This window comes from Bombina bombina, chromosome 4 (genome assembly GCF_027579735.1).
Source record: "Bombina bombina isolate aBomBom1 chromosome 4, aBomBom1.pri, whole genome shotgun sequence".
NCBI classification, from domain to species: domain Eukaryota; kingdom Metazoa; phylum Chordata; class Amphibia; order Anura; family Bombinatoridae; genus Bombina; species Bombina bombina.
In genome coordinates, this window is record NC_069502.1 from 753,885,850 (window position 1) to 753,898,252 (window position 12,403).

Here is a 12,403-nt window from a genome sequence, read left to right on the forward strand (position 1 = left end):
TTAGTAAATTCTAGTAAATCAGAAATGAGATATGATACAGAAATGCAAAACACGCGTTTATCTAGCAAAAGTAGCTAAAGCTGATGTTTAATTGTGTTTGATTGTACAGTATTTATTTTATAACAGTAGGTAAAACGCAGTGTATATTTATAAATAGCCACATAAAGTGGAATTACCTCCATTTTTTTTTAGTTGCATGCCATTTTGAGACTTAAGTGACTTTAAAAACTTCATATAACTTTTAAAGTTCCATAAATTAATTGTATTTATTGTATGTACGTATATTGTCCAGGAATGTATATAAACTTTTTTTTTTTTAATACTGTTACTATTACATTTTTAATTAAAACTAATTTGTGCAGTCCGATTGTAAAGTTACTGTAACTTTAAAAATAGTTGCCAGTCTGAACCCAGAAACTTGCTAAAACAGTTTCCAACTCAAGTTTCTTTTAAAATTTCTTGGCTATTACCCCCCCCCCCCCAATAATCAATTTTGCCTTCTGAATTGTATAACATTATGTACATTTATTTGGTCATTTGAAATTTGTCTGTTGTATCCCCTCATATACAGAAAATGTCACTACTTAAAGGGACATTAAACACTTTGAGATGGTAATATAAAATTATAAATTGTATATATAAAAACAGCTTTGCAATATGCTTTCATTATTTAGTTTATTTCCTTTTCCTGCAATTCCATTCTGAAACTGTGAGCTTTTCAGTTCCTATTAGAAATGGAAGTGCAGAACACTGTTATATTCCACACAGCCATTGTCTGCACACTCTAGTAGCCTATTTATAACTGTCCCTAATTGGCCACATCAGAGAAGATAACTTAAGTTAGAACATGGCAGCTCCCATTGTTTTATAGGCACTAAAACTTTACACTTATTTTGTCAGTATTTAAACAACTTATGAAACTTTAAAAAATATATCTACATGTTATTCTCAGACTAATTGTTTCTTTGAATGCATCACCCTATCTAGTATTTATTTAGTTTTTAAGGTCCCTTTAAGTAATGGATATAGAAAAGCTATGTAAACAAAAAGGTTTAGAAGAAATAGAAATCACACTCCCAATACTAAAATTTTAATTTTCCATTGTCCTCTAGTCAAACTGTATGTATAGTAAGAGATATGATAAAGATGATTTTGTGTATATAGGTAAAGAAGATAATAAGGTCTGCTCCTTACAAGCTCAGCCCATTTGATAAGTTGTGGTTTCAATTAGCAGAAAGAGCTATTTAATATACAGCAATAAATCTAAAGGTGAACTTTCCCATATATTTTATACTCTTCAATACTCTACTTTGTATAAGATGTATTCAGAAAAACATTAAGGGGAAACCAATTTTACAATGCAATCCCTTTAAGACAAACCTATTTTTATGGCACTGTTACAGTATGCCTTTACCACATTACTACTATAAATATTTCTTCCAAGGTATCACATTACATTACTTAAAGGGACACTATACCCTAAAAAATTAATTCATGATTAAGGTAGAGAATACAATTTTAAACAACATTCCAATTTACTTCTATTATCTAATTTGCTTCATTCTTTAGATATCCTTTGATTAAGAAATACCAATGCACATGGTGAGCCAATCAAAGGAGGCATCTATGTGCAGCTACCAATCAGCAGCTACTAAGCATATCTAGATATGCTTTTCAGCAAAGAATATCAAGAGAATGAAGCAAATTAGATCATATAAATAAATTAGAAAGTTGTTTAGAATTGTATGCTCTTTCTAAATCATGGAAGAAAAAAATTGGGTTTTTATGTCCCTTTAAAGGTTTTTATTTTTTTATATATTATAACCAATTCAATTTGCTCCTGTTTGTAAAGGGATATCAAACTCAAAATGAAACTGTCACAATTTAGAGGCTTTTCAATTTGCTTTGTACTGTATGGCAGCAGTTTGCCAACAATGTTTATGGCAATGTTATATTTTGTTGCAAATACTGCTACCATCTAGTGCTCAAAACATTCTAACAAACATGCACTGTTGCTGTATAGTGTTCAGATATGTGCACACTCCTGAGTCTATTTAGGTATGCTCTTCAATAAAGGATGCCAAGATAACAGTAAAATTGATAACAGAAGTACATTATCATATTACCAAATTATCATATAGAATTGGAGTTAGAATGCCTTGTAAAATGATTATTCACAATACCTTTTAATAGGTTATTATCTTATAATTTCACCTATTTTATTATATTTTTAATTTCTCAGTATACTTCAAGTTCATCTGGAGGCGAGAGTTCCTGTGAAGAGGGGCGAATGCGCAGACCTACTCAGCTGAGACCTTTTCACTCGAGAAATGTGGTTGACCCTGACTTTCCTCTTCTCAGCTTGTCCAGCGATCCAGATTACTCATCAAGCAGTGAGCAGTCATGTGATACCGTTATCTATGTTGGTCCTAATGGGACAGCTCTCTCAGACAAGGAACTTACAGATAATGAGGGGCCACCAGACTTTGTCCCAATAGTTCCAGTTTTGCAGAAGACAAAGAATGAAGCAAAACTTGAGGATGTAAGTGAACCAATAGTCGGCAAACCAGAGAGAGATTGTCTGAAATGCAATACTTTTGCAGAGCTACAGGAAAGGCTAGACTGTATTGACGGGAGTGAGGAAACTAATAGGTTCCCTTTCGAAGAACTACCTGTGCAATATGGTGGAGACCAAAGCACCAAAGCATCATTACCAGACCAGGTAACAGAACCATGGAATATTACAGAGACAAGTTATGACGATAGTATTACAGAAAATTTACAATCTGAAAAGGAAGCCAAGGATAATATGGCTGGAGTAGGCTATAAAATACATAGAAATCAGTCACCAGTACCTTCTGCCAACACTTCCACCCCTTCCTCACCCAGGAGTGTGACTGGCAGCTCTGGAGCTCAAAATAGTACTTCACAGTTGTCACAAAATAATGCTTTACAGGGTAGCAGAGAAAGCCTTAACAGCTGTGGATTTGTGGAAGGAAAGCCAAGAGCAATGGGGTCACCAAGGCTAGGTATTGCCAGTCTTTCCAAGACTTCTGAGTATAAACCACCAAACTCTCCTTCTCAAAGATGTAAAGTTTACACACAAAAAGGAGTTCTACCTTGTCCAGCTCCTCAAAATTCTGTGCAGAAGGACTCTGAGGAAACTTTGTCACAACCAGAAATCCGCACACCTCCAGTAGGAATGAGCCCACAAATCATAAAGAGATCAGTATCAAGTAGTTTTTCTGAAGAGAATATTTGTATGGTTAAGGAATCAAATAAATCAGCAGACTCCAAAAAAGAGGTTCTTAGTACTACCATGGTTACAGTACAGCAGCCACTGGAGCTCAACGGAGAGGATGAGTTAGTTTTCACTCTGGTTGAGGAGTTAACTATAAGTGGAGTTCTTGACAATGGGCGTCCAACTAGCATTATCAGCTTTAATAGTGACTGTTCTGTACAGGCTTTAGCTTCTGGGTCCAGACCTGTTAGTATCATTAGTAGCATAAGTGAGGATCTTGAAAGCTATTCCAATAATGCTCCTGTATCGGAAGTAAGCATAACGCAATTCTTACCCATTCCTAAGCCTGGATTGGATGAAAAATGTCAGGAGGGTAGCAGCAGACGTTCTTCCATTAGTTCCTGGCTGAGTGAAATGAGCACAGGAAGTGATGGAGAACAATCATGTCACAGTTTTATTGCCCAGGCATGTTATGGTCATGGAGAAGCAATGGCTGATCCACCCATATCTGAATTCACAACAACTCTACAGAACATTAGTGTGATGTGCTCAAATAACAGTCAGAAATTAGGAGTTGACAAAGTACTGATTCAATCAGAAATGGCAGAGGAGAGACAGACCAATGTATCACCTATTAATGGTTGCAAAATATCAACTGTAGGAAAAACTACAGTCACTATATCAAACTCGGGTAGCATGAGTGGTTGTGAAAACTATATCCCCATGAAAACAAACATTACTGTTTATCCTTGTCTTACTGTCAGTCCTTTTAAGATTCAAGAAACTAAAGAATGCCTACCAGAAGCCAATATGTTGGATCAAGTGTCTACATCTTTAGAAAAGCATGACACAGATGGTAAAATGGAAAATATATTTGATGACCCTTGGCTAAAACGAGAAGATAGTATAAAAAAGAACATTGCCAATTCCACAGACAACCAAAAACCTAACACTAGCAATGAACAAACTGATCATGACCTACAAAGAAAGCATGTTTCTGATAGATTTAGCAGTAGCAGCGGAGAAGGCAGTATTTCACCACTATCTGATAACCTAAAGAGAATAGTGGATGGGTGTGAAATGACATTAGTTGCAAAGAGCCCAGCCTATTTAAATGAATATTCTAGAAGAGGCAGCCTCCCTAGGGTTATAGAGAAGTCGTCCAAGGAGGAAGAACAGGATATATTGACTTATGATTCAGAAATAAACAGCATGGATTTTGCTGGTCAACTATCATCTAGGTCTACTTTAGAGAGGAGAGTTGCATCTCCTAAGCATTGTGTTCTCGCTCGACCCAAAGGAACACCACCTTTGCCTCCAGTTAGGAAATCAAGCCTAGACCAGCGGAACAGGGCAAGTCCTCAACATAATTCTGGTAGTCCTTCAAAACACCCGCTCTCTTCCTTACCTAGTCTTCCAGATGAGCTTAATGGTCGGTTGAATGGATTCAGTATGGATGCCAGAAGTAATAGCAGCAGCAAACTATTCAGTGCCAAACTCGAGCAGTTGGCCAGCAGAACCAATTCACTAGGAAGGTCTAATGGGAGCCATTATGAATGTCTTTCCTTAGAAAGGGCAGGAAGCCTTTCCTCAGTCAGTTCTAGACTGATCCTCGGTAAAGACAGCACCCTTCCAAGATCAGGGAGAAGTCTGAATCGAAGTGCAATGTCTTCCCCCACTAATACTCCACTTTCAGCTGGTGCTTCACCTAAGTCTAGCCCATCCAAAATTTCTGCAGTGAGCAAGCTTCTACTTGCCAGCCCTAAAGCTCGTAGCCTTTCAGCATCTACAACCAAAACCTTAAGCTTCTCTACAAAGTCACTTCCACAGTCTGTGGGGCGAAGTTCAAGTTTGCCACCAAATGGAAAAAATATATCCTGGTCAACACAATCTCTGAGCAGGAACAGAGGTTCTGGACTAGTCTCCAAGTTGCCTCTGAGGGCAGTTAATGGGAGAATTTCAGAATTGCTTCAGGGAAATACAGGTAGTAGGAGCATACATTCACGTGGAAATTCAGACTCTGATGAACGTAGTGCTCTTCATGGTGAGGAGAAACCTATTGTACACACTTTACCTTCTCCTTATAGCAAAATCACCCCTCCTCGAAAACCTCATCGCTGTAGTAGTGGACATGGCAGTGACAACAGCAGCGTACTCAGTGGTGAACTTCCGCCTGCAATGGGCAAAACAGCCCTGTTTTACCACAGTGGTGGAAGTAGTGGATATGAAAGCATGATCAGAGACAGTGAGGCCACAGGAAGTGGCTCCTCAGCTCAGGACTCTATGAGTGAGAATAGCATTTCTGTCAGTGGCAGATGCCGAAGCCTCAAATCTTCAAAGAAACGGTCAAATACAGGTAAAGTATTTTTTCAATTTATTACTAGGATTTTACATTATGAATTCAAATGAATGAATTTGTTTTGTGACCTATACACAATATCAGATATCAGACATATGATTTTATTTAATTTTTTTTAAATATTAAAAAAATAAAAATACATTCTCTTTAAAAATATAACTATACTTGATATGTCAATTGCAAAATGTGGATTATCACAGTTTATCCCAACAACAATTTATCTTGTTATTGTGTTAATTATTATGTTTAAAAGACTGACGTATAAACATTTACTCAAAAGGTAATCCTGTAATAATGGCTTTGTAATTATATTATTGTGTACAATATTACAGTATTATTGTATATTATATTGTACAGTAAGTATAATATTACAAAGTACAAATTATAATTATAATATATTCTTTAGTGCTGAAATCACCGTAAGCAGAATTGATTGTATTGGCAGATGGGGACCATAAAAATGTAGCTGTACATTACATTAGCAATCAATATCATAGAAAGAGAGTGCAAGAAAAATGGTTATAGATATAATTAAGCAGTAAAATTGATTATGTATGATGTAAGACAACTGTAGATGAAATGATTTATATGCTTAACCTTTGGGTTAGGCAATAGATGATTGCATAGGCAAACAAGGGTACTGTGTTAGCTGTGTAAGATATAAAGAATGTCAGGGCCTATATTAATGTTTCTCTGAGCCAGGGTTACCCGCCAATCAGAGTTTCAGGGCATCTGATATAGCTGCACAATAATGGTCCGTGGCTAACTAACCTTTAAGGTAATTCCTTGTTTTTGAATCCTCAGGACTGGTGTTGGAAAACATTCTTAAAGGGACATTGTACAGTAAATGTTTGTTCCCATTTTACCTGCTGGAGTGTAAAATTAATTATTTACAAATACCCTAATTTTGTCATATGACTTAGCTGTTTTTGCCTGTTGAAGCTGCCAGCTATATTTAAAATATGTATACTGCAGTATGCTATATAGACAAAGCAATGCAAACAAGAGGCAGATACTGAATTTCTCATTTCCAAATGGTCCAAGTATTGTATTGAGAGACAGGTATAATAAATATATATTTGTGTATTTAAGGATATCTGTGTGAATTTTAAAAAGTGATACATTAGGTCTGTTCTACCTGCAGACTCAGTCCATTTAAAATGGGTACAAACAGCTATTACAAATACATAAATAAACCTAAAGGATCAATTGTGCATGTATTTAATACACTGAATCTTGTCTACAAAAATTGGAATCACATTTTACAGTACAGTGCCCCTTTAAGTAAATATTTACAGCCATAATTTGTGCTGTTATCTAAAGAAAAAGATTTTACAGTACAATGTTTTCTTGTCACACCTGTTGAGGTATGTCTCCTCTATCAGTATAGCCTTTGCTATTGACCGTGAGAGAGGTCCTGTCACAATAGCTATCAAATGATTGCCATAATAATAATGGTAACCTGGCAGTAACCACTAGCCTAATTTCTCTTGTAAGGTGTATCCAGTCCACGGATCATCCATTACTTGTGGGATATTCTCATTCCCAACAGGAAGTTGCAAGAGGACACCCACAGCAGAGCTGTTACATAGCTCCTCCCCTAACTGCCATATCCAGTCATTCTCTTGCAACTCTCAACACGCATGGAGGTAGTAAGAGAGAGTGGTAAAAAATAGTTTATTTTCTTCAATCAAAAGTTTGTTATTTTAAATAGTACCGGAGTTGTACTATTTTATCTCAGGCAGAAATAGAAGAAGAATCTACCTGAGTTTTCTATGATCTTAGCAGGTTGTAACTAAGATCCATTGCTGTTCTCACATATGTCTGAGGAGTGAGGTAACTTCAGCGGGAGAATGGCGTGCAGTTTATTCTGCTAATGAGGTATGTGCAGTTATAATTTTTTCTAGGATTGGAAATGCTAGAAAATGCTGCTGATACCGAATTAATGTAAGTTAAGCCTGAATACAGTGATTTAATAACGACTGGTATCATGCTTACTCTCAGGGGTATTACCCTTATATATATACAATATAAAACGTTTGCTGGCATGTTTAATCGTTTTTATATGTGTGTCTGGTGATAAAACTTTATTGGGGCCTAGTTTTTTCCACATGGCTGGCTTTATTTTTGCCTAGAAACAGTTTCCTGAGGCTTTCCACTGTTGTAGTATGAGTGGGAGGGGCCTATTTTAGCGCTTTTTTGCGCAGTTAAAATTACAGACTGAGACATCCAGTTTTCCTCAGAAGTCCCCTGAATGCTGCAGGACATCTCAAAAGGGCCTAAAGTCGTTTATTGGGGAAGGTATGGCCACAGCAGAGCTGTGGCAGTTGATTGTGACTGTTTAAAAACGTCTATGTCGTTTTTTTTATCCGTTTTTTGAACTAAGGGGTTAATCATCCATTTGCAAGTGGGTGCAATGCTCTTTTAGCTTATTATACACACTGTAAAAATTTCGTTTGTGTAACTGCCTTTTTTCACTGTTTTTCAAATTCTGACAAAATTTGTTTCTCTTAAAGGCACAGTACCGTTTTTTATATTTGCTTGTTAACTTGATTTAAAGTGCTTTCCAAGCTTGCTAGTCTCATTGCTAGTCTGTACAAACATGTCTGACATAGAGGAAACTCCTTGTTCATTATGTTTAAAAGCCATGGTGGAACCCCCTCTTAGAATGTGTACCAAATGTACTGATTTCACTTTAAGCAATAAAGATCATATTCTGTCTTTAAAAAAATTTATCACCAGAGGATTCTGACGAGGGGGAAGTTATGCCGACTAACTCTCCCCACGTGTTAGATCCTTTGACTCCCGCTCAAGGGACTCACGCTCAAATGGCGCCAAGTACATCTAGGGCGCCCATAGCGATTACTTTACAAGACATGGCGGCAGTCATGGATAATACACTGTCAGCGGTATTAGCCAGACTACCTGAATTTAGAGGTAAGCGAGATAGCTCTGGGGTTAGACGAAATACAGAGCATACTGACGCTTTAAGAACCATGTCTGATACTGCCTCACAATATGCAGAAGCTGAGGAAGGAGAGCTTCAGTCTGTGGGCGATATTTCTGACTCAGGAAAGATACCTGATTCTGATATTTCTATATTTAAATTTAAGCTTGAACACCTCCGCGTATTGCTCAGGGAGGTTTTAGCTGCTCTGAATGACTGTGACACAATTGCAGTGCCAGAGAAATTGTGTAGACTGGATAAATACTTTGTAGTGCCGGTGTGTACTGATGTTTTTCCAATACCTAAAAGGTTTACAGAAATTACTACTAAGGAATGGGATAGGCCAGGTGTGCCGTTCTCTCCACCTCCTATTTTTAGAAAAATGTTTCCTATAGACGCCACCACACAGGACTTATGGCAGACAGTTCCTAAGGTGGAGGGAGCAGTTTCTACTCTTGCAAAGCGTACTACTATCCCTGTCGAGGACAGTTGTGCTTTTTCAGATCCAATGGATAAAAAATTAGGTTACCTTAAGAAAATGTTTATTCAACAAGGTTTTATCCTAAAGCCCCTTGCATGCATTGCTCCTGTCACTGCTGCTGTGGCGTTCTGGTTTGAGTCTCTGGAAGAGGCTTTACAGGTAGCGACTCCATTGGATGACATACTTGGCAAACTTAGAGCACTTAAGCTAGCCAATTCTTTTGTTTCTGATGCCATTGTTCATTTGACTAAACTAACGTCTAAGAATTCTGGTTTTGCTATACAGGCGTGTAGTGCGCTGTGGCTTAAATCATGGTCAGCTGACGTGACTTCAAAATCTAAGCTGCTTAACATTCCCTTCAAGGGGCAGACCCTATTTGGGCCTGGTTTGAAGGAGATTATTGCTGATATCACTGGAGGAAAAGGTCATGCCCTTCCTCAGGACAGGTCCAAATCAAGGGCCAAACAGTCTAATTTTCGTACCTTTCGAAACTTCAAGGCAAGTACGGCATCAACTTCCTCTAATGCAAAACAAGAGGGAACTTTTGCTCAGTCCAAGACGGTCTGGAGGCCAAACCAGACCTGGAACAAAGGTAAGCAGGCCAAAAAGCCTGCTGCTGCCTCTAAGACAGCATGAAGGAACGGCCCCCTATCCGGTAACGGATCTAGTAGGGGGCAGACTCTCACTCTTCGCTCAAGCGTGGGCAAGAGATGTTCAGGATCCCTGGGCGTTGGAAATTATATCCCAGGGATATCTTCTGGACTTCAAAGCTTCCCCCCCAAAAGGGAGATTTCACCTTTCACAATTATCTGCAAACCAGATAAAGAAAGAGGCATTCTTACTCTGTGTACAAGACCTCCTAGTTATGGGAGTGATCCATCCAGTTCCAAAGGAGGAACAGGGACAGGGTTTTTACTCAAATCTGTTTGTGGTTCCCAAAAAAGAGGGAACCTTCAGACCAATTTTGGATCTAAAGATCTTAAACAAATTCCTCAGAGTTCCATCATTCAAGATGGAAACTGTTCGTACCATCCTACCTATGATCCAGGAGGTTCAATATATGACTACAGTGGATCTAAAGGATGCTTATCTTCACATTCCGATACACAAAGATCATCATCGGTTTCTCAGGTTTGCCTTTCTGGACAGGCATTACCAGTTCGTAGCTCTTCCTTTTGCATTAGCTACAGCCCCAAGAATCTTCACGAAGGTTCTAGGGTCGCTTCTGGTCGCATGGGTGGAAAGTGAACGAGGGAAAGAGTTCTCTATCCCCACTCACGAGAGTTTCCTTCCTAGGGACTCTGATAGATTCTGTAGAAATGAAAATTTACCTGACAGAGTCCAGGTTATCAAAGCTTCTAAATTCTTGCTGTGTTCTTCATTCCATTCCGCGCCCTTCGGTGGCTCAGTGCATGGAAGTAATCGGCTTAATGGTAGCGGCAATGGACATAGTGTGTTTGCACAACTGATTCATCGTTGGGGCAAACCAGAACTGGATCTCATGGCGTCTCGACAGAACGCCAAGCTTCCTTGTTACGGATCCAGGTCCAGGGATCCCAAGGCGACGCTGATAGATGCTCTAGCAATGCCCTGGTCCTTCAACCTGGCTTATGTGTTTCCACCGTTTCCTCTGCTCCCTCGACTGATTGCCAAGATCAAGCAGGAGAGAGCATCAGTGATTTTAATAGCGCCTGCGTGGCCACGCAGGACCTGGTATGCAGATCTAGTGGACATGTCATCCTTTCCACCATGGACTCTGCCTCTGAGACAGGACCTTCTTCTTCAGGGTCCTTTCCACCATCCAAATCTAATTTCTCTGAGACTGACTGCATGGAGATTGAACGCTTGATTTTATCAAAGCGTGGCTTCTCCGAGTCAGTCATTGATACCTTAATACAGGCACGAAAGCCTGTCACCAGGAAAATTTATCATAAGATATGGCGTAAATATCTTTATTGGTGTGAATCCAAGGGTTACTCATGGAGTAAAGTCAGGATTCCCAGGATATTATCCTTTCTCCAAGAAGATTTGGAAAAAGGATTGTCAGCTAGTTCCTTAAAGGGACAGATTTCTGCTCTGTCTATTCTTTTGCACAAGCGTCTGGCAGATGTTCCAGACGTTCAGGCTTTTTGTCAGGCTTTAGTTAGAATCAAGCCTGTGTTTAAACCGGTTGCTCCGCCATGGAGCTTAAACTTGGTTCTTAAGGTTCTTCAAGGAGTTCCTTTTGAACCTCTTCATTCCATAGATATCAAACTTTTATCTTGGAAAGTTCTTTTTTTGGTAGCTATTTCCTCGGCTCGTAGAGTCTCCGAGTTATCTGCCTTACAATGTGATTCTCCTTATCTGATTTTCCATTTGGATAAGGTAGTCCTGCGTACCAAACCTGGGTTCTTACCTAAGGTGGTATCTAACAAGAATATCAATCAAGAGATTGTTGTTCCATCCTTGTGTCCTAATCGTTCTTCAAAGAAGGAACGTCTATTACACAATCTGGACGTGGTTCGTGCTTTGAAGTTTTACTTACAAGCTACTAAAGATTTTCGACAAACATCTGCTTTGTTTGTTGTCTACTCTGGACAGAGGAGAGGTCAAAAGGCTTCAGCAACCTCTCTTTCTTTTTGGCTAAGAAGTATAATCCGCTTAGCCTATGAGACTGCTGGACAGCAGCCTCCTGAAAGGATTACAGCTCATTCTACTAGAGCTGTGGCTTCCACTTGGGCCTTTAAAAATGAGGCTTCTGTTGAACAGATTTGCAAGGCGGTGACTTGGTCTTCGCTTCATACTTTTTCAAAATTCTACAAATTTGATACTTTTGCTTCTTCGGAGGCTATTTTTGGGAGAAAGGTTTTACAGGCAGTGGTACCTTCCATTTAAGTACCTGCCTTGTCCCTCCCTTCATCTGTGTACTTTAGCTTTGGTATTGGTATCCCACAAGTAATGGATGATCCGTGGACTGGATACACCTTACAAGAGAAAACACAATTTATGCTTACCTGATAAATTTATTTCTCTTGTGGTGTATCCAGTCCACGGCCCGCCCTGTCATTTTAAGGCAGGTAATTTTTTTCATTTAAACTACAGTCACCACTGCACCCTATGGTTTCTCCTTTCTCTGCGTGTTTTCGGTCGAATGACTGGATATGGCAGTTAGGAGAGGAGCTATATAACAGCTCTGCTGTGGGTGTCCTCTTGCAACTTCCTGTTGGGAATGAGAATATCCCACAAGTAATGGATGATCCGTGGACTGGATACACCACAAGAGAAATAAATTTATCAGGTAAGCATAAATTGTGTTTTTGTTGTGTTGCTGATGTTACACTCTGAACTATTAAAATAAAGGAATCCAAATAGATGACATTTTCTGAAATTCTATAC

At 38.9% G+C, this 12,403-nt stretch overlaps 1 protein-coding gene across 1 annotated transcript in view; it reads left to right on the forward strand.

Annotated features, from left to right (window-relative positions):
* KIF26B (kinesin family member 26B) overlaps window positions 1-12,403 on the forward strand; it is a 559,622-nt gene that overhangs the window by 525,626 nt on the left and 21,593 nt on the right. The window contains exon 12 of the mRNA XM_053711042.1: window positions 2,243-5,597. Coding sequence (XP_053567017.1) covers window positions 2,243-5,597 — 3,355 coding nt within the window. The remainder of the gene's footprint in view (window positions 1-2,242; window positions 5,598-12,403) is intronic.